The 23182-nt window shown below is 33.8% G+C and overlaps 1 protein-coding gene across 1 annotated transcript in view; it reads right to left on the bottom strand.

The window, feature by feature from the left end:
* Cdh7 (cadherin 7) overlaps nt 1–23182 on the bottom strand; it is a 140090-nt gene that overhangs the window by 55114 nt on the left and 61794 nt on the right. The window contains exons 5-6 of the mRNA XM_051147201.1: nt 19593–19780; nt 2816–3069 (exon numbers count right to left, since the gene is read on the bottom strand). Coding sequence (XP_051003158.1) covers nt 2816–3069; nt 19593–19780 — 442 coding nt within the window. The remainder of the gene's footprint in view (nt 1–2815; nt 3070–19592; nt 19781–23182) is intronic.

A 23182-nucleotide genomic window follows, 5' to 3' on the forward strand; every position in this document is an offset into this window, starting at 1 on the left:
ACCTCTCAATTTCCTGTATTTCCTGCTACACACCATCTTCTGGATTTTACAAGCATCGGCAGATTCACACACACACACACACACACACACACACACACACACACACACACAGGAACATAAAATAAATCCTTAGAAAGAGCCAAGTGACCGTCTATAAAATGACAAATTTAGCTGACTTTTTTGACATTAAAATAAATTGTCATGAACATATAACAATGAAAATACATAATGACAATATTTGCTTATCTTGGTCATGATTTTTATTTGTAATTTAAAAGGAAAAATGTAAAATAAAAGCACGTGTTTGAACAATTTTTCTTTATTGCTGATTCACAGAGCAATATAGGGTGTCACATAATATAATGCAGACCATGCAACAAATCCCAGCATTGGCTGGGAAAAGAGTCAGTTTTTAAAAGACTGTATGAGAGGAAAAGCATTACATGGGCCACTAAAAGAGTATCATAAATGGATGGAAAAGACACATATATGAAATTAGATTCAGTAAAAATATGTTCCATGAATATTAATGCCAACATTAAGAAAATAATTTAAACAATGAAATGCTTTAAGTATTAGATTTAGGTGAAGAAATTAATCTGATAAAATTAATACATATGTAAACAGAAGTAAATCATTTTCAGTCATTTGGCACAAACCTATCTCTGTGAAAAAATAAGGTAAGCTTCTCCTTAACATCCAATTCATCTTCTTTACTTTTCAAGAAAAGAAAGCAAGTTGAAAAACATTAGACAGAAAGGTTCTTTCCCTGGTAAAAGTCATGATATTTTGAATTACGTAGTCTGGAATTTGTCCTTTAAGCTATATATCTCTTTCTGAGTTAAACTTTGAACCTTACTTCACCTTCCCTAATACCAGTGATTATCCATTTCTGTTTTGCTTTTCAATTCCTTTAATTACCATATATACTTACCATTGTCTCATCCCATGTAAAATATTCTGAAAAATGTAATTGTTTCTAAGGATAATTTAAATAACTTTATATACAATTTCTATATTTTATTCATCATAAAATAAATATAATATATTCACTATAAAGTGAAAATAAATTAAGATAAAGAATACCAATGAACTCTTTAGAAATCTCTAAATGGTCCTTTTCATTGAGACCCTAAATAATGGTACATGCCCTTCCAATACTATCAGCTCCGGGAAAAGATTATGCTTCACTTCATTAAATTAAATAATTTAAGTAGAAGATTATTATCAGTAACTGAATTATGCCTACACTGAGCATGACTTGAGGGTTTGTTTTAATTATGTTAATTAATGTGGGAAGACCCATATCTGTGAATACCACCATTCCCTAAGAAGGAGCTCCTCAGCTGTACAAGATGGAAAAACATTCCCTGTCCATATTCTACAATTAGAGAAAATTTCATAAGTTCTCACACTTAGAAGTAATGCTACAGGCACTTAATGACTACTAAGAGAGAAAAACAGTCTCCTCTAGTGACAAGCCACCTGTCAGATTATCTGATCACAAGCAGTTAACCCTATATTGTACATATGAACAATACTAGGCAGATTTGGGCCCAGGGGTCCCGCTCAAACTAAGGTACCAGCCAAGGACAATACAGGCGGTAAACTATAAACCCCTACCCAGATCTAGCCAATGGTCAGAACATTCTCCACAGCTGAGTGGAGAGTGGGATATGACTTTCTCACGTACTCTGGTGCCTCACATTTGACCATGTCCCCTGGAGGGGGAGACCTGGTGGCACTCAGTGGAAGAACAGCAGGTTGCCAAGAAGAGACTTGAAACCCTATGAGCATATACAGGGGGAGGAAATCCCCCTCAGGAACAGTCATAGGGGAGGGGAATAAGGGAAAAATGGGAGGGAGGGAAGAATGGGAAGATACAAGGGATGGGATAAACATTGAGATGTAACAAGTATAAATTAATAAAATAATTAATAATAAATAAATAAATAAATAAATAAACTCCGTTTGTATCCATGGATTTATACATATAAACACTAAGAGATATAAAAGAACAAAGAAGCCAAGCTGAGCACAGGTAAGAATCAAGTGAGTGTGCATTAATCCTATGTGTCACTATGAATATGATTTGGCCAGCTGTCTTATGTACCCACTGTCAGGAAGGACTGAAACATGGGACTGTGAGTGAAAGTAAGCACTTTTCTTTCAGTTGATTGTTTTAAAGATATCTTAGAACAGCAAAAGAAATTAAACTATAACAGCCATTGAGAGGGGAATTGTATTACAAACTCAAATTATATAAAACAATGCTCATATATTCTCAAGTATACTAACCTATTATGTTCACATCTGATGCTACATGAATTATTCATCACATCCTCACAAATACATATATAAAAACACACAAGCTGATCTCAGATAGGCAGGTGTAGATAGGTTCAAATGTTTACATATCATAAATGTCTTATAACTAAAGAGATTTTTTTGATAATATCATGTCTAGTCTAGTAATTAGAATAGTAATTTAAATTATCTGTATACATAGATAAAGTATTGTTTCTTTTTTAACAGCTAGAAACAATAAGGCTAATAACAACATGCTGTCCACACAGAGGAATTTCAAGAATATTTTATTTAAATGACCCTTAATTTAATTAATAAATAACTATACTGAATTAGTGAAGCTGCATTGTGGTTCTTATTCTGTTGTCAGTTTTAGACTGTGGCTTTGTTTAAAGAGAAAGTAGCAGTTTATCTGTTGCAAATCAGAAAAGACCATTAAACAGAAGCATGCCTGTGAACACAATACTACTGACGAGAATAATAGGAAAGGGAAGCAACAAGCCTTTACCTCACAGGGCTGTTGGAAGAATCTGGGTCATGAGCTGCTACAGTGCCAATCATATTCCCCACCTGTGTAGCTTCGGATACCTCCATGGGGTATAGTGGTGAAGAAAACACAGGAGGCTCATCTACATCTTCCACAATTATCTTCACAGTTGTTGTGTCACTGAATGGACCCAAGCTTAGAAAGCGGGGATCAGCATCTCGATTTGCAGCTTCTATGCGCAGTGTATAACTTGTTTTGGTTTCAAAATCAAGTTCCTGTAAAGAAAGTTATTAGGGAAATTAAATTACCAATTAGATAGTCGGCAATGCACAGCCTTTTCATTTATGAATATCAAAAACCATAGAGGAGACTCTGCCATGGAAATGCACCATCAGCATTCAAACACAATAAACATTTATGTCAATCAGAGTTCTTCCTAGTTTTCTGGATCAGACAATCGTTAACTGATTTTGAGCTAACTTAATCCATTCTACTGCCATGTATCAGACAGCCACACGTCTTCACGATGTTATGTGAATGAACGTGTTCTGATTTAAAATAGCTTCTGAATTTCCACCAAGACATCAGTGTAACATTTTTGAATCATATAATCCATCTGCCTTACTCAGGAATATACATAAAAGGGAAGAAAAATCCTGTGTACATTTAATCTCTCATTTAAAAGATCATTTGTTAAGGGGGGCTATTCTCGTATTCTGAGTTCTTAGGTGCTCAAGTAGATTTACTTAATGGCAGTATAAGTGTATTGATGGTGTTCTGACTCACATTACAGCTTATTCCTTTCCATAAAACACCTACTGTTGCTGCTTTCTTTAATATCCCATCGTTAAGACAAATGCTCTGTACTTATATGACTGATAGTTATAATGCAGGATGTCTAATTTGTATGTGATTTTTCTAAGAGGACTACTGATGTTAAAACGCCACTCAAAAGCAGTCACTGGAAGTTTGCAATATTTCCAAAAATTAAATATTGTACTAAAAAACACCATCTGTGCAAAATAAGAACTATATATATGGTATGTGGGTGCTTGGAACAATAACATGTGGAAAGAGACAGTTTTTCATACCTTCTGTTCCAATCTCATCACTGAAAAATGTTTCTGAATTCCCTACATTTAATGATGCACAACAGAAAGACTTTAAAGTAATAAAGAACATGATAGAAACATGGACAATTCCAAAGGACATTATGCTTAGTATAAGTATTTAACAAAAAATATATTGAAAGTATAATAGTGACAGTTGGAATGCAAATTTACCTACTGTGCTTATAGGTATATGTGTGCACATATGTGGGCATGCAGATATTCCAAGTCATCTCCAAAAGGGTAGAGAATCAACTAAAATTTATTTAAAATAATTTATATAATATAAAATATATTAAAATATGTCATATGTATAATACATAATATATCATGTATGCCACATAATATTTAATAGTTATGTAGTATATATAATACTATAGTACATGTAGTATATACTACATTTTACATAAATGTACCAGCACCTTTATACAAATATATATATATATATATATATATATATATATATATATATATATATATATATATATATATATATCACATATACATACACAATACAACATTCATCAAATAATGAGATTATGAAGCTCCTCTTTGGCTAATAAAAAGGAAAAATACACAAATTGATACATAAAATTGACTACAATACATAACCTAGAGAAATTTTACTGACATTCTTATTAAAGATATGTCCCATACAGTAGTTGCTGCACAGATTGTTTGGTTACATGCTCTTATACTCAACACTCATTTTTTAAGCCTAGAATATAATCTCAACAAATTCTCACTTTATTATAGCAAAAATTCCAAATTAAAGCATTGATCTTACACACAAACCACCTAAAAAATGAACTCTACCTTTGACCCAGATAATCCTAATAGCCCAAGTGGGAAACAGTGAATGAAATACAGTGACATAAATTCTGTTCATGATCACAAACAAGCAAAGCAAAACAAAACTAACTTTGCAAATACCTCCATGAAGGAAAATTAAAATTGTATATTATAACTGAAGTTCCATACAAAATTGCTGGGTCCACAATAAGTAATGACACAGATATCTTTTCAGAAATATTGTATTCCTTAATGAGAAAAATTTGTGTTTAATTTTTTATTATTATTTTATTTTGTGTATACTATAGGTGTGCTTCCAAACTCATACCAGGGTGTGCTTGTGGAGATGAAGGGCCAATTCTGTGGAATTAGTTGTTACCTTCTATCTTTACTTGGGTTTCCAGAATGAATTCAGTATCCCTCACTAACAATGAATGCTTTCTTACATACTGAGCCATCTCCTGGAACCTTGACTCTTTGTCTAAAATCTAAGAGTGTTTGTAGAGTCTGAGACTCAGAGCTTTCTAGCTCCTTCTATGAATAATCAATTATTAACACACAGGATATTTACAGGCATGTATATTTTTAAAAGGTTCATCAGGTAATTCTGACACAAATTCTCATTTAGAAACTCCATAGAGGTAGGGAACTCTTCTGGGGTCTGCACTTAAAACCCAATGCTTGTAGTGAGAATACTAAGAATAAAGAGAGAATCTCTATAAACCTGAAAGCATTTACCAACATTAGAGGACTATAATCACTTTGCATATAACCTTGTTTTACTCTCATGTTACTTATATAAATGGTAATTCATAAGAGAAAAGTTTTTATCCTTTATTATGTTTATATTAAACAGATTAGGTTAAAGATCAATTATCCATTTTTTTTTTGCAATCCAATACAAACTTTAAACTACATTTAAGATATTTAGTCAAGCTTCCAACATTACCAAGAGGTATAGCAAGTACTTCTGTGTTCAAATAAAATTTTCTCTGTCCTACAAAAGAATAACTTAGAATTTATACAGATGTGAGTGTACTCTTTTCTTACATTTTTAAATATTTCTGGAATGCAGCAACATGAAGTATGGAATCTGGATGTTATACATTCACATAAAAACAGATATATGTATGTATGTATGCATGTATGTATGTATGTATGTATATATATATATATATATAAAGATAACCTATCTAGAATCATTTTGAAAACAAAATAATAAAAATTTATACAAATGGTATAAATCAAGTTATCAAAGACATTGTCACAATAAGCCATGACTCCATTGTTAAAAAATGAAGTGCTATCTTTAATTGTATTATTTAACGACTAGAACATATTTTGAAAATGACATTTTAATTATGGTTTTCTTCCTTTGTATTGATATACTACTGTCTGAAACTCATATGACTAGAAATTACACAAGAAATCAGAATCACATTGATGCTTCAAATATAAAACAATAAGGAAGATTGTCCTGGGAGTCCCTGAATTATAAAGATCAAAATTACTAAAGCCACAAAGTTATCCTGGGAATTATCAGTGCTGCGTTGTTATCTCTCAAGATTCTGATATCAGAGACACATGCAAAGACAAAAGCAGCTGCTTTGGATAATTGATTCGCTTATTCTAAAAGAGACTTTCTAAAATTTACTGTCAACAAGAACAATAAAATTTAACATTAAAATACAGTTATATCTAAGAGCAGAGTGTGTCAGTTTTCAACATCTAGCCAGACAGTAAATGTCAGACTTTATAAGCCACATGCTCCCTGCCACAGATGAAGGAACAGAGGTATAGTCATAAATCAGTGATTATATACAGATGGACCCCTTATTCAAATTCTGTGTAGTTTCTGTGGAACTCAATGCATCCTTATTTTCCAGTAACTTAAAATAAGAAAACATTATACCAATGAGTTTTGTGAAACACACTTAGAATGGTTTTAGAAACACAGAATAAAAAAAAAAAATCTACAAGACTGTTCTCAAATGCCAGACATGTCATCTGTATAGACTAACTGGTCACTCATTTTTTTCAACACCTTTCACTACAGTAAAAAATGAGGTATGAACATGTAGTGTGCACATGCACCTGCTGTTTCCTATTTCTCCAGTAATTTCATTTTTAAATTTATGGAAAATATTTCAGAGACCATTGCCATCTTTATGGACACTCCTATAATCTTCTCTTGAATCAGAAATAATAGACTTTTATACCAAGAGTTGTTTATGGCAAAGTAAATTTGCTCATATTTTAATATGAGATGTATTCAAACATTTTTGAAATTATGTGTATGCATGTGTATCTGTGTGGGATAAGTGTAGGAGTATGTGCATTTTAATGCAGTTATCCAAGGAAAGAAGTGACCATCAGTTTCCCCAAAACTGAAGTTACAGGCAGGTGTGAGCAGCCCAGGGAGCATGCTAGGAAGAGATTCAGTAACTGCCGTACATGCTCTGAACCTCTGAATCATTTTTCAAGCCTCTTAGTTCATATCTTTAAAATGAATTTAAATAAATGCCATGTAAATATTTGTTTAAGGTTGATTATTTAGTTTCCTTCATGTTGGTATTTTAGCCAACCCTGTGGTATTGGGTGATTTGCATTGACACTGTCCTCGGGAGGCTGCCTATACTCGACCTGCCTATAAGCAGGAGATTCCACCGTCTTCTTGCTCTATCTGCCATGTGAAGGCACACTGGGTAGACCCATCAGAGCTAGGAAGAAGGCTCTACCGGTATTGATTCTACCTTTACTTAGGACTGCTAAGGTTTTAATGACAAAATAAATATATATTGGTTGTTTAAACAATACTGTATTATTTTTACAACAGCAACTTATCTTACACCCATCAGAATGGCTAAGATCAAAAATTCAAGCGACACCACATGCTGGCGAGGATGTGGGGAGAGAGGAACACTCCTTCATTGCTGGTGGGAATGCAAACTAGTACAGCCACTTTGGAAATCTATCTGGTGCTATCTCAGAAAACTGGGAATAGGGCTTCCTCAAGACCCAGCTATTCCACTCCTTGGAATATACCCAGAAGATGCCCCAGCACACAACAAGAAAATTTCCTCAACCATATTCATAGCAGCCTTATTCATGATAGCCAGAACATGGAAACAGCCTAAGTGTATATCAGTAGAAGAATGGATAAGGAAACTGTGGTACATATACACTATGGAATACTACTCAGCTATTAAAAACAAGGCATTCCCGAAATTTGTGGACAAATGGATTGAGCTAGAAATGATCATAATGAGTGAGTTAACACCAGAAGCAGAAAGAATCAAATGGTATATACTCACTTATCTCTGCATACTAGCCCAAGGGGCATGTCCCATAAAAGCCTTCACTTACCAGGAAACTGGGACAGAAGGAAGGACATCCTACTGGGATTCTAGATGAGAGAAGCATGGGAGAATAGCAAAGTAGAAGGATCCAGAGGGTCCTAGAAACCTACAAGTAGAACATTATGATAGGCAAATTTGGGCCTAGGGGTCCTGCTCAAACTATGTCACCAGCCAAGGACAATACAGGTGGTAAAATTTAAACCCCTACCCAGATCTACCCAGTGGACAGGACACTCTCCAGAGTTGAGTAGAGAATGGGGTATGACTTTCACACATACTCTGGTGCCTCATATTTGTCCATGTCCCCTGGAGGGGGAGACCTGGTGGCACGCAGAAGAAGGATAGCAGGTTATCAAGAAGAGACTTGATACCCTATGAGCATATACAGAGGGAGGAAATCCCCCTCAGGAACAGTCATAGGGGAGGGAAATAAGGGGAAAATGGGAGGGAGGGAAGAATGGGAGGATACAAGGGATGGGATAACCATTGAGATGTAACAAGGATAAATTAATAAATATTTTTAAAAAAACTCAATTGTGAAAAGTTCTAGAGAAAGTTGCAAAAGCCTGTATTCAAGAGACCAAAATACTCTACAAATTCATGGTGATGTAGGTTCCCCACCCATTCCCTTTCTATTACAATGGACAAGGTGTCTTCAAGCTTTCATAGTCACCTTGTAGTGTACATTATCATGTCTATGTGCCTGTACACATCTCACTTAAATTACTTTGAGTATTCAAAACTTATGGATACAGGATGTGGAGGCAGTTATAATTAAGCTATGAAAAGAATCACTTTAGTATTATTTTTGCAAGCACATATATCTGTTTGTGTTATTTTATGTTTAATATTGATTACCAAGTATGCCTGTCTTGCATTCTTTAAAAATATTCCACTAAAGGCGTGGAGAGATGTTTCAGTGCTTAAAACCATTCACTGTTCTTCCAGACATTCAAAGTTTAATTCCTAGCACCCATATCAGACAGCTGACAACTGTCTTAGGAAAGACACATGTACAAGGCATACACAAATGCATGAATGTAAAATAATTTTAAAATAAATAAAATTTTAAAAATGCTTCGTTCAGAGTTCATTTGTTATTTATCATACATAGTTCATGTCTTCCAACACCCTTCCTTCTTGGTATGATGTTTACTAAATGTATTTATTCTAAGTAAATACTGTAAATAAGACATTGTCAGTAGACAAAATAGCCTGTACTACAGTTCTCCTTTAAAGATAATTTTACTCTAGATAAACTGACTGCTCAGAATCTTCAAAGTGATCTATAATGACAGGTAAACATGCCTGCAATAAAAATGTCTGCACATTTTTTGTAGTAATTAAGCTATTGCTGAAGTAGACTTTAAAAGCCAAACACAAGCTACTTATTATGCACAATTGTCATTACTTATTGTTCCCTGGGTTGTGACAAAGAAGTTCTTAATGTTCTCTTCAGTTTTGGTAAATGTAGACAAACTTCTTCCAGATTCCTTTTCCTCAGAAAATTTTCTTTAGAAAACTGGTCATCTAATTTGTTTTTCTGGTCCTTGGATATTTAAACATTTATTTATTTGTTTGTTTATTATTTATTTATTTTCAAGTTTCTGGCTGCTTGTTTGTTTGGTTTTTTTTAACAATCCAAAATTATCTCATTCTAACACACAAGAGCAAACACAATGAAATGTAGCCACCAAGATGAGAGAATCTTTCACCTCCAGTCAAAGGAAGTGTTGGTAACCAGCTTTCAAGGGTTCTTTTCAGAGTGCAAAACTATCTGTTGTCATAAGTAAATAAGAAAGGTGATTTTCAAGCACTAATGAGCCATGGTGCCTTATTTTCAAATTCAGTTAATTAAAAACAAAACAAAAACAAAAATTTAAAAAACAAACTTTGTTTGCATGAGTAAACCTAAATTCAGACTGCAATCGAGCATTGTTTATGTCTGACTTTTCTCTCTCTCTCTTGAATTAGAGTCCCTCTGGTCTGCTTAATTTGTCCATTGTTGCTTTTTGTGTGACAACTACAAGTAATTTTGGAAAAATGAGGGTTTGTCCTGTGATTTTGGAATCATTAAACCTCTAACAAGTTATAAAAAAGAATGTACTCCTTATAAAAAGAGTATATAAGGAATACATTGTGATTTATTTTGATGTACACTCTTGACATTGTCAATGTCACAGAGGTTTATAAGGCTCAGAATGACAAGTATTGTCTGGAACAGCCTGCTCTGTAGGAGGATTGGCCTTTTCATATCAGTCTTAATATGTTAGACTTGAGATTCTTAAGACAGGATAATAAAAAAAAAATTGAACTCAGGCACAAATTTTGAATGAACCAATATATCTAAGGTTGAACAACTTCGTGAAATATATGAAAATAAAATTTAAAAATTTTAAGAGTGAGGAAAAGAAAAAAAAAAAAAGAAGAAGTGAAAACAACATAAAACACTTTCTCTGTATGGGAATGAATTTTGAAGTCCTACAAGCCATAATTTTTCAATTAAAAATTTTCAATTAAAAAGTGCTATCAAGACCACATGAACATACAATATCAGCACTCATGGTATGTAAACACACATTGTGCTAGTATGTACATAGAGAATGTTTAATTCCCTAGTATATTGGTGTAAACTTTCTGCAAGTGATCCCTTGAACATAAAATGTAAACCATTAAGTGTCGGCTCCTTTCTCTGGGAGGCTGGGCTGAGAACCTGGTCACAGAGTTTTCTTCAGCCTTCTGGAGGCAAGGCTCCATCCTGAGAACCCGTCATGAAGAAGGCCTTCTGGGTCAGGAAGGAGGGCACTGGGCAGCAATGCTCAGCGAGGATTGAGACAATAAAAATCTGTGTCCCTTCCAGAGGGGGAAGGGAGCCTCTGGCTTGCAAAAGGCAGATAACTGACTGCACTTGGCTAAAATAAAGACAGTCAAGAATCAAGGAACTAGATTTTAATTCACTAAGCTTAATGATTAAAAAAAAAAAAAAAAAAAAAAAAAAAAAAAAAAAGACAAGGATAAGAAGCTATTGAGGGGAAAATGAGATGTACACTAACCAAATCTTCCAGACTCTGGGTTTTTAAACCAACTTTACCTGAAATGCAGGAGACACTCCCAGGACCCTTCCTGGGGCTTGTCTCCAGGGTGCCTTTGATATGTTTTTCTTCAATAAGGCAGCTTTTGACACCTTTTGTGTGGGTTAGGGTCTGCAAGGAGCTATCTTTTAACACATTTGGGTCTGGTGAGTTGTATGAGCAGGGGGGAGGGGTCTGCTCATCTATGTACCAACACCAAGTTTACCAGGAGGGAGAGTCTCCTCCACCTGCAGACAAGGGCCCACAATTAAGTTGTGTAGGTAAATTATAAATAAAAACATGGTTATTAATATCACATATATTTCTAATATTTTTAAAAGGTTTCTCTTATTTCCATATATACTTAATTAACATTTTACTATAGATATAACAATCCCTAATTTAATGTACTTCAAATGGATTCAATGTATAGTATCTTTATTTCAATTTTCTTTCAAAGTCAATGCTTTGCATGTTTCTGATTCTTCTGTGAACGTACATGAAAGTTACTGTGGCAGTCTAAGAATGGACCCTCTAGACTCATATATTTGCATGCTTCATCCCCAGTTGGTGGAACTGTTTGAGAGGGATTAGAAATATTAGAAAGCATGGCACTGACGGAGACGATGCCTCACTAGGAATGGACGTTGAAGTTTCATAAACCCATGTTACCACACCTCCCTGAACCTCAGCCTGCTGCTTTCATATCAGAATGTGTGGCTCTCAGCTTAAGGACCATGACTGCCTGCTTCTCACAGTGTGTATCATGAACTAATCCTCTAAAACTGCATGGAAGCTTCCAGTTATATGCTACATTTTGAAAGAGTGCCTTGGTCATGTTTTTGGGTTTTTGTTTGTTTGTTGATTGGTTTTGTTTTTTCCAGACAAGGTTTCTGTGTGTAGTGTTGGCTGTCCAGAACTTGCCTTGTAGACCAGGCTGACCTTGAACTCACAGAGGTCTGCCTGTTTCTGCCTCCTTGAGGGCTGGGAATATGGGTATGTGTTATCACTCCCGGCAATCATGTCTTTCTTAACATCAATAGAGAATCGACTGAAAAAAAAATCATAAATTGAAGACATTTTCTGTTAACAATCCAAAGCTTTAATATTATAATTATATTATTTTACCTTCTCTTTCCTCTCTTTAAATCTTCTTTTCAGTGTGTGTGTGTGTGTGTGTGTGTGTGTGTGTGTGTGTGATTATTGTTCACCTCATGCTTAATTCGGTTTCTTGGATCACTCCTATATCCCCAGGAATTTGAAAATATGAGGAGTAAAATCCAATAACAAACTCAGAAACACCGCAAATTCTACATTAGTTTAAGTTACATGCTTTTCGTATGCCTTAATATGTGCTGGCTATTGTTTTAATAGATTTACAGTATTCAAGTACTAACTACTGACAATTTATCATTTCATGGGGTTTCACAACTTTTAAACACACCTAGAAACTACAACAAGGGCTATGTGAGTTTCTTATTCACTGTCAGATATGAAGTGACCTTGGTGCTATATAAGAATCTGTGTTCCCACTAATTCATACAATCAGAATAAATTAAAACATGAAACATATTTCAAGAAGATGAAGGGGGTGGAAGAGAGAAAGACAGAGAAAGAGAGATAGAGATACAGAATTAGAGACAGTTACAGACAGGCAAGTACATAGACACAAAGAGAGAGAAGAAAGAGAGATAGCAAGAAAGAGAGAGAGAGAGAGAAAGAGAGAGAGAGAGAGAGAGAATTTCAGATGGCATATAAAGAAAGTAAATAAAATAAGCCCATAAACTTGATATAGAAACAATTTCTGATGTGACCAAGAGAAAAAGAATTATGCTTCTGTGCATTAGTGTGCACTGACATTATATATCAGTTTAATCTGAGCATAGCATGCCTAGCTCAGCCTACAAAGATTTTAACGAACACTTTTCCTCCTCTGTTACATTTTGTCACCTAGGTTGGTTTTCACTCCTACACAAATGTCCCATTTTGTCTTTTACATAATCTCCAACTTCTATAATAACAAATATCTACAAACTTCATGTCATAACACTTTTGCCTACACTTCTTTCTGGTGAGGTGGCCTTCCCAGGCCACAGAGGAAGAGGATGAAGGCAATTCTGATGAAACCTGATAGGCTGGGGTCAGTTGGTAGGGGAGCATGGTTCCCCTTTTTGAGGACTAGGGGAAAGGAATAGAGGAGAAGAGGGAGAAAGCATGGGACCAGGGGAAGATAAGGGAGAGCATTACAATCATGATGTAAAGTGAATATTTTTCTTTTAAAAATTAAGTTAAAAATGCAAATGTGTTATTTAGTAGTTTGAGTGTCAGGAATTAGGTTCTAAGAAAGTTGCATTCCTTCATAGAGGTTACAAAGGAGAAATTGTTCAGTTCACAAAAAGTAAATGGGGAATTGGAAAAGGGGAAACCTAAATGAAATATGTTGTATGAAACATAAACTCTATTTTCTATAAAACAACAACAGCAACAACAAAAACTAGCCAAACAAAAGGGGAAAATGGTACATGAGTTACTTTTCTGTTATTGTAAGAAAATGCTTGAGAAAACAATCTAAGCGAGGAAAAAGTTAGTTTCCCATGATTTCTGAAGTATGAATTCATGGACGTTGGGCTTTATTTCTGTGACCCTGTGGTAAAAATGCTCAATCATGTCAGAGAATAATGCAGAGTATCAGATGAAGGAGGGGGAGTAAACATCAAAACCAAGATATAGTAAGGAATCTGCACCTTTTCTGGTTATGATGAGAATGTCATAGTCATAACTAGTTATATGGTATAATCTAGTTATATGCTAGATACCTAGTATACACTATGTAACAATATAAATAGTTATGTATAATCTAGTAATGGCTAGTTTATAAATAGTGTGTTAAGAGTGAAACAGTATTTTCTTAGGGTGAGAATGTGAAGAGATGTTAGAATGTCAGTTCTTAGCTTTTCTGGCATATGAAAAGAATAATGGCTATCCAATGAGAAGCTTTGCCTAGCCCCTCCGTATTATTCCTAGCTATCAGCCTGCTACATAGAGGCAGAACTAACTCATTTCCCAGTAGGTGGTTGTTGATTCATCTTTGAGTTCACCCAGGACAAGTAGGAAAATCATTCAAATACTTTCATCCTGGTGAAGAAAGCCATGTGCCTTTTCTGATTCTTAACTTATTTAGTTTTATGAAGCAATATCTAATGTCTTTGTATCCTCAACATACCTATATCACTTGCTAGTGTTCTCAACCATATTGTAAGTGTATTGTATGTATGTAAATACAACTCTTTGCCTTGTGATCTTGAACTTCAAATCTTGGTCATGACCTAGAAATGTTTAATTGGATGTAACAGCATTGCCAGATAAAATATATTCCTAAGTATATGGGTAGGTTTTGAATACATTCCTAAGGAACAACACAAATATGCGTACATAAACCACTGTGTTGTTACGTGTTCCCTTTGATCTTTGTACATATCATATAATGACTAAATCCGGGGGAACGTATTTTTAAATGGTTTTATTGGAATTGGCCAGTAAAACTAATTTTGAAATAAAAATGTCATGTGAAAAGACAGAAATTAAAAAGATATTTACATTAATACACCTAGGTAGGTATGCAAATACTGATGGAGCTGTTGTTACATCTGCATTTTATACATTGTATAAAATGTATACCATTATCCATGGTTTGTAAACCATCTATTCTTCCAGAGAGTTTGTATTATGTTTTATTATACCTTAATCTCATAAACATTTCAAATTTACCCTTAGTTACATTCAATTTAGTACAATCTGAGAAAACTACATCTTCAGCAATTGAACTAATTGAATAAAATCTATGAAGAAAAATTTCTAATGAGTAGAAAAATAGGCTTGAAATTCTAAATGTTTTCCACACCACCTCAGCAAGAATCTAAGAACTAATGAAACAAACAATTGACAGTGGAAGCCAGTATGTCATTTCTTCAATATTAGACACATCTCCACATAGGAAAGTAACCTCTGATATGACAATTCTGTGTAGATGAGCTGAAGATAGAAAGAATATCACAAGTTCTATCTACTTTTTCCTCACTGCAGAGAGAAGAAGGCATAATTACCATGAATTCTACAATCATGCTCTACAATTTTGACTTTATTCAGAAAACTTTTAGGTGTGGATATGACCAGATTGTATAGACAGTACAGCAGAATTCTCCTAATGTACCATGAGTATATGTATTTTCTGAACAATGTGACAATGTGAGCCATAAACAAGCCATTTGTGGGGCAGAGACTGGAAGTAGTTATCTTTCAAAGGAAATGCAATTTGAAAATGCACATTTTTAACTTGGCTATAACTCTATAGTAACACATTCTATAAAATAAAAATTCTATATTTAATCCCAGCTGAGGTTTTATATTGAAAATTGAAGTATATTCAAGGAAGAATTGCCATCTTCCAAAGGAAATGTATAAAAGACTGAAGGTACTAGGTTGTAAATTAAGTTATAGTGGAGTGAAAATTTCAGGTCTTACTTAGATGGCATAATATTTATGTTTAGACTCTGTGAATTCCAAGTCTCTATCTGACTCTTAATAAATGTCATAAAACCTTTCATTAATGGCCTCAGATTACCCTTCACATTGCTCTGTCTGATACTTTTTACCAGCAGTTTCATCTTTTTACTATGCAAACATATGACGCAAAATGCACAGAAACTGTGATTAAATTATGGAAATATAAGCACTTAAACAGACACAGAGTCTTAAATATACTGCACTGCTTATCTATTAGGCATTTCCTGCAAGACATTCACGGAATATTGCATAATTTAAGGTAGTCCTTCACAAGTCCCTCTCATAATTTATAAATGTACTACTCTCCTATTTCTCATTGTTTCTAAGTTCACTACATGTTAACTGTTGTCTATGCGAATGTTAAAACATGTGAAAACAAATTGTTCAAACTGGACTAAATTTTTCTATGTGATGCTTTATATTTTATGAAAAGGATATGAAGTAAAGTTCAATTATAGCATGAAATATATGAAATGGAATACCATAAGTTCAGATGATCATCAAGAATGCACTTCAGATAAAATTTATAATGAAACTAAAATAGTTAAATGATCACTATAACACTGATATCAAAATGTGAGATGATATTTGCATATTTTGAGTAGCAGCTTTATCTTCAATCTTGCAATGAATTGCCAGTCTTCTTTGAAATGTTTTCTTGTGTCTAGGAGGAACTAGAAAATCCTAACCACAAGTGGATTATTCTGTAGAACTGTCCAAAGTGTTCTACAGTTTCTCTTGGCATTTTGTTTTAGATACTCACAGAAAGAAAAAAAGAGAGTTCAATGTTTTCATCTCAGAATTCCTTAGCTATATTCAGAACATGAACAATAAACAAGCTTTTCAAATTCATCAGACAATGCCATAAGTTTTGGTACTGTAAAGACTAGGAATTAGGTGAGTCATTCATATCTTGATAATTCCATAGGTTGAAGGGAGTCTGGACATTTTTGTTGGAGGGTCTAATATGGTCCTTGGTTCACTGAAGTCTTGGCAACATTAATGAAAATGAAAACCTTCACTCTAATTGTGCAGTTAGATGACATCCCTGATTTAGAAAATCTAAAGAACAGAAGTTTTGAACTTTTACAAAACTTCAGCATAGATCAGTGGATAGTTCACATTCCATCTGTTCTCAATGGAAGAGGATGCCCTTAGTGCTGATGCGATTTGATGTGCTGGGTGTGTTTGTATGTATGGTGGTGGTGCTTGTGTGTGTGGGGGTTGTCCTCTTTTCAGAGGAGAAGGTGAGCAGGAAAAGTGGAAGATCATGTGAGGATGGAAGAATGGCACTGGGTGGACAAGTACGATGACGCTGTGATTGTGATGTAAAAGGAATGAATAAATAAATAAATAAAAACACAGAAGAGGGGGCTAGTGCAATGGCTCAGAAGTTTTGAGCACTGAGTGTTCTTCCAGAGGTCCTAAGTTCAAGTCACAATCACACGGTGGCTCACAACAATCTATGATGTAATCTGATGCCCTCTTCTGGCATGCAAGCAGAGTACTGTATAATTTGTTAGATAGAGAAAATGCCTCCCCATTTTTATTAATTAAAAAATTTTATTTTTTACATATACATTTATATTACTATACATGTATGCATTATATACATACATATGTATTCTAATATGAGGTATTTTACCCATACAACTCAATTATAATACAAGGTCTCCTTTTTTTTTTTTTTTTTTTTTACTGAAAAGTGTTCTGCCACTGGAATGAGATAAAACCTAATAAACAAAATCTTCATAAGTTATTTCTGTATTTATATGAATCCTTTTTCTAAACAATAAAGTTGGCTATAAAGTACATTTATATATTTCAGAAACTTTTCCACCACACTAAAATGCATCATATGGTTTAATTCTTTGACAATTATTTGATAAGATTTTATTCTATATATATATATAATTGTCTTAAAATTATAACAGGGTTTAGAAAAAACATATACATTTGTTTGGTTGGTTGGTCTGCCTTTGTTGTTGGTTTTTGATGTTGTTTTTTCTTACCTCTTTCCTTTAAGGACTTCAAAACTGCTTAATATAGTAAAAAAATAACATCAAGACATTTTTTTGTATTTTGTTACTACATAAATTATTTAACCATTTCTTCCATTGTGAGACATTTAATAATTTTCTCAAATTTTAGCTAGAACAAATAATATCTTCATGATATTGAGGCAAGGATCCAAAAGGAAAAGGTAATTAAGTAACTTTACATTATTCCTGACAGATATGGACAGCCATCTATGATGAAAGTTTATTTGTTGTATCATTTATATATGTCTGTATAAGAACTGCATTTCCTTTTGAAGTTAATTACACTGACTTAATGATTTAATGTGAATAGTTTTCACCTGGTCCTTTTATTATTCATTTAAAATATTTTACAACATATAGAAGTTATTTTGATATTCAAAAATGAGATTTTGGTCTGGCAAGATTGTCCAGAGGATGAAAGCTGCTACTGCCAAGCCCGATGACCTGAGTTCTGTTGCATTTAGTGGAAGGAGAAAGCTAATCTGGAAAGTTGCCTATGATCTCTACATATCACGATGGACAGTCCCCACAAACGGTCATGCCCATGTCAATACATATGGGAATATACACAAACTAAATAAATGTGTAATGTATAAAAATCAAAGTAAAGATAGTTTTAAGTTTTCTATTATTAAGTATGTTATATCAATTATAATTTAAATTATTTGTACCATGTCTATTAAGGTGTATAAAATAAATTCAAATGACCAATAGAAATATTTTCAGTATATTTTCAAATTCTTGAATATGACCATATTGATTTTATACTTTATTTGGAATCCTTGAGCAGAAGTATACCTTATTGCATTTTTTATTTTAGGCCACAAAACAAAATATTTTACAAACAGTTGGCCTACTCTACTTATTAAAACTTTTGTGCAAAGATTGTTACCAGTTGAACTAAAACAACAGCTGTCCACTGGAAATAATTTAAGAAACGTTTGCCAATTGGCCTGAAATCAAACATATGTGTTAATAAAACAATCAAACTACAACTTTATTGCTGTGTTAATTGTCCATGATTGTTAATTACAGAGTATCCACCAGTGTTCTCAGCCTAGTAAACATCTGAATTTGGGGAAGGTTGTGAGTCTCAAAATTTTTAATATTTCAAATATTTGCAATTAATTTTATTTTGCAACCAATTCTATTATTTTTCTCTTTACTAAAGTATGCTGAAGTTTGTACAACAACATTGAAAAAAGAGTAAGGTTAATATTCCCTATGCTTAGCCAGTGATGAGTGGGAGAAAATTTAAATATGCCAAAATAAAGAAATATTAGTTTCTATTTCCTCCTTATTTTATGCATATTTCTATGTAAAAGATACATTACAGGGAATTCTACACATGTTTTGCTCCATTACTATAAATTATTCAATTTGTAATTATTATATATTTTAAACAGAGTAAGTGATAATGCAACAAGTTTTTCTTACTTTGTTTGTCCTAATTGTATGTATGCTTTTTATATGTGGTACATAATAGTAATTGTCTTGCATAGTAAGTCCTAGGGTTGAATTTTAAGGCCCCATTTGTGGAATATTCAAGAAAGGAACATTTATCTCCCTTGATGGGTATTCAAAGCACCAATTTAACAGTGGCATAGTCAGCATAGCACTGTATATAACGATGCTTTCACTCGGGGAATAGAATTGACAGTTAATACTGAAAATGCCTTTCAAATTTCAAAAAGATTTTGAGACCTACATATAAATACATAGATTATTGTACAAGAAATTAAAATAGCAATGGTTTTGTATATCATTCCGTGTGTCTGGCACATTCTTCCATCAAAATAGGCTTGGTAACATGATAGTCTGTGACATAGCCCTTGTAGAAAAAAGATAACAAAAATTACTACCTTTTGTATTGTAATGATTCCTTCTTGTGTGTCTTTGTCAGCAAGTATCTGGAAAATCCCCAATCCATCACCATCCACAATTTTATATTCCATTTCTGCATTAATTCCTATATCTGCATCAGCAGCTTTTATTCTGGCCACAACTGACGCCACAGGCAAAGATTCTGGAACATTATACTGGTAAGATCCTGTAAAATTTCAAAATAAAGAATGGACACAATCTTCTTAAAACCCTCTGCTAGGAACTACTAATTTTTTATTATACATTATTGTTTTTCTTTCCTCTAGAGGAAAGCTAAAACAACATAATGCAAGCAAAAAGTTTCATGAAGCCTCAAGAAGTTTAAAGTTGATGATACAGCAGTGAAAAATGACAAAACAGATTGTCTGAATCCCGAGTGCTGCATATCTATTCATGAGAATTATCCTTCCCTTAGTAATGAAACTAAACTAATAATGAAAATATAATTACTAAATATGTCATTTGGATATGATAATCTCCACAATAATATTGAAAAATAAAACAGCTCCTGCTGCAATTTTCCAAATACATACTTAATATTGCTGATAAGTTAACATTGGAATTTTCTTAGTATTTTTTACATAGAAACTTCCACAAAAATGATTAAGCAGCTGTGGGGATGACATTGTAAGTCTATATTTTGATTTTTAATATTCTCCTAGAGACAAGGGTTAAATCTGTGAGTTCTGTAGCCATGATTTGGAACATAACATTGCAAAACAATAAGAAATATTATTTAAAGGGGAAGAAGGGTCATATCCTTAGATGATGAAAAAGCATTTGACAAAATCCAACATCCATTCATGTTTAAGGTCGTAAAGATGAGGGATACAAGTTACATTGATAAATAATAATAATAATAATAATAATAATAATAATAATAGTAGTAGTAGTAGTAATAAGAATGTGTATGTACTGTAATTTGATAGCAACATCAAAATAAATAGAAGGAAACTGAAAGAAATTCCAATAAAATCAGGGACTACACAAGGCTGCCTATATCCCCATATCTCTTCAATATAGTACTTGAAGTTCTAGCTAGAACAATAAGACAACAAAAGGAGATCAAGGGGATGCATATAGGAAAGGAAGATGTCAAAGTATCACCATGTGCAGATTATATGATAGTATCTAAAGTGACCCCCTGCCAATTCCACCAGAGAGCTCCTACAGCTGGTAAACACCTTCACTAAAGTAGATGGTTATAAGATTCATTACAAAAACCAGTAGCCCTATATACACAAATAACAAACAGGCTGGGAAAGAAATAAGGGAAACTACACCTTTCACAATAGCCATAAATAATATAAAGTATCTTTGTGTATCTCTAACCAAGCAAGTGAAAGACTTATATAAAAAAAATTCAGGTCTCTAAAAAGAAAAAAAAAAAATAAGGAAATATCAGAAGATGGAAAGATCTCCCATGCTCATGGACCAGAAAGATCAGCATAGTAAAGATGGCCATCTTTCCAAAAGCAATCTACAGATTCAATGCGATCCCTATAAAAATACCTACACATTTCTTTACAGGCATAGAAATATCAATTCTCAACTTCTTATAGCGAAACCAAAAGGCCCAAATAGCTAAAAGCAATCCTGTACAATAAAATATATTCTGGAGGAATCCGCACCCATGAGCCCAAGTGCTACTATAGAGCAACAGTAATATAAAGAGCCTGGTGCTGGTATAGAAATAAGCTGATTGATCAATGTAAACAAATTGAAGACCCAGAAAACAACCCACAGATGTAGGCACTTGATTTTTGAAAAAGAAGCCAAAACCATACAATGGAAAAAAGATAGCATTCTCTACACATAGTGAGGGCCTAACTGGGTGTCTACATGTAGAAAAATGCAAATAAATCCATAATTATGACCCTGAACAAAACTAAAGTCCAAGTAGATTCAAAAAAAAAAAAAAAAAAAAAAAAAAAAAACTCAGCATAAAACCAGACACACTAAATATGCAACAGCACATATTGGCAATATGTGGATAAGGGGAAACTCTCCTCCATTGCTGGTAGGAGTGCAAACTTGTACAACCACTTTGCAAATCAATGACACTTTCACAGAAAATTGGGACTGGTGATACCTCAGAATGCAGCTATACCACTCCTGCACATATACCTGAAGGATGCTCCACCATACAACAAGGACAATTGCTCAACTCTGTTCCTAGCAGTTTTATTAGTAAAAGCCAGAATCTGGAAATAACCTAGGTGCCCCACAGCTGAAAAAATGGATAAAGAAACTGTATTACATTTACTCAATGGAAGATTATTCAGCTATTAAAAACAAGGAAATCTTGAAATTTGCAGAAAAATGGATGGAACTAAGAAAGATCATCCTGAATGAGGTTAATCCAGACCCAGAATGAAACACAGAGTATACATGTTCTCTTATAAGTAGATGTTAGCCCAACATAGATGTCCCCTGAGAGACTCCACCTACAGCAGAACAGGACAAATGCTGGGACATGCTGCTGTACTCCAGGTTGAGTGATGAAAGTGGTATGGAAGAATGTGGTGATAGAAGGACCCAGAAGGTTCAGAAGCAACACAGGGATACCACAAGGCCTGTGGATCTAGACCCAAGGGGCCTGCACCAACCAAGGACAATGGCTTCAGTGAAACTAGACTGACTCTGACAAGAACTCTGGTGCCCCCAATTTGATCTCTTCACCTTGGTGGGGAGGCTCCTAAGCACACAGAGTAAAGGAGATAAGGTTATACAGATGAGACCTGATAGGCTGGGTGGTAGGTGGGGGAGGAGGGACCCTGCATCAAAAGTCTAGTGGAGGGGAACAGGGCGGAAGTGGGTTGTGGAAGTGTGGGAATGGGAAAATACAAGTGAGTGGATAACATGCAGAAGAAAATCTGAATAAACTATAATAAACTAAAATTTACAAATTAAAAAAAAAGAAAAAAGACATTACCTACACAGCCTTTTATTTCACTGCTTTAATAATCCCTCTTTTTTTTTTTTTTTTTTTTTACCTCTTTTCATATTAAAAATATTTTAAAGGCAGATGTGGAAAAAAGTAGGACAACCTATGGGAAATATGTTCCATGACAAATTTCTTCTAATCCTTTATTTTTCTTTCTCCTTGGACACTAATTTCATAACCTATTGGTTGTAAATCTATGATGTATTTAAGTTTCAAATTTTAAAAGCACGAAATATCTTTGAGAAGAATATGGAAATGAAAAAGGAAAATATCATGTAGAATGTGGGTTTTGATGACTGAATACTGAACTTTTTTTAAATGATTACAATATATGTAACATTTTAAAGGATTCCTTGCATACAGAGAGGTGTTCTTAGTAAAATTCAAAAATTTTAAGGGTACAATATTGAGTAATTTCTGGAAAAATTCTAGGTAAAAATGAAAAACAGAAACAAAGATGACATATTTTTGGGGTTCTTCACTTTGGACTCTAAGAAAGGCTAATAAACAAATAAAAGTCTGGGCTCCATGTCCAAAAAGCATGAGAAACACAGAAACTAAGAGTGAAAAAGAGTGAGAGAGAAGAAAGAAAAAAAGAGAAAAAATTCCATGTAACATTAT

The sequence above is a fragment of the Acomys russatus genome, chromosome 6 (genome assembly GCF_903995435.1).
Source record: "Acomys russatus chromosome 6, mAcoRus1.1, whole genome shotgun sequence".
NCBI classification, from domain to species: domain Eukaryota; kingdom Metazoa; phylum Chordata; class Mammalia; order Rodentia; family Muridae; genus Acomys; species Acomys russatus.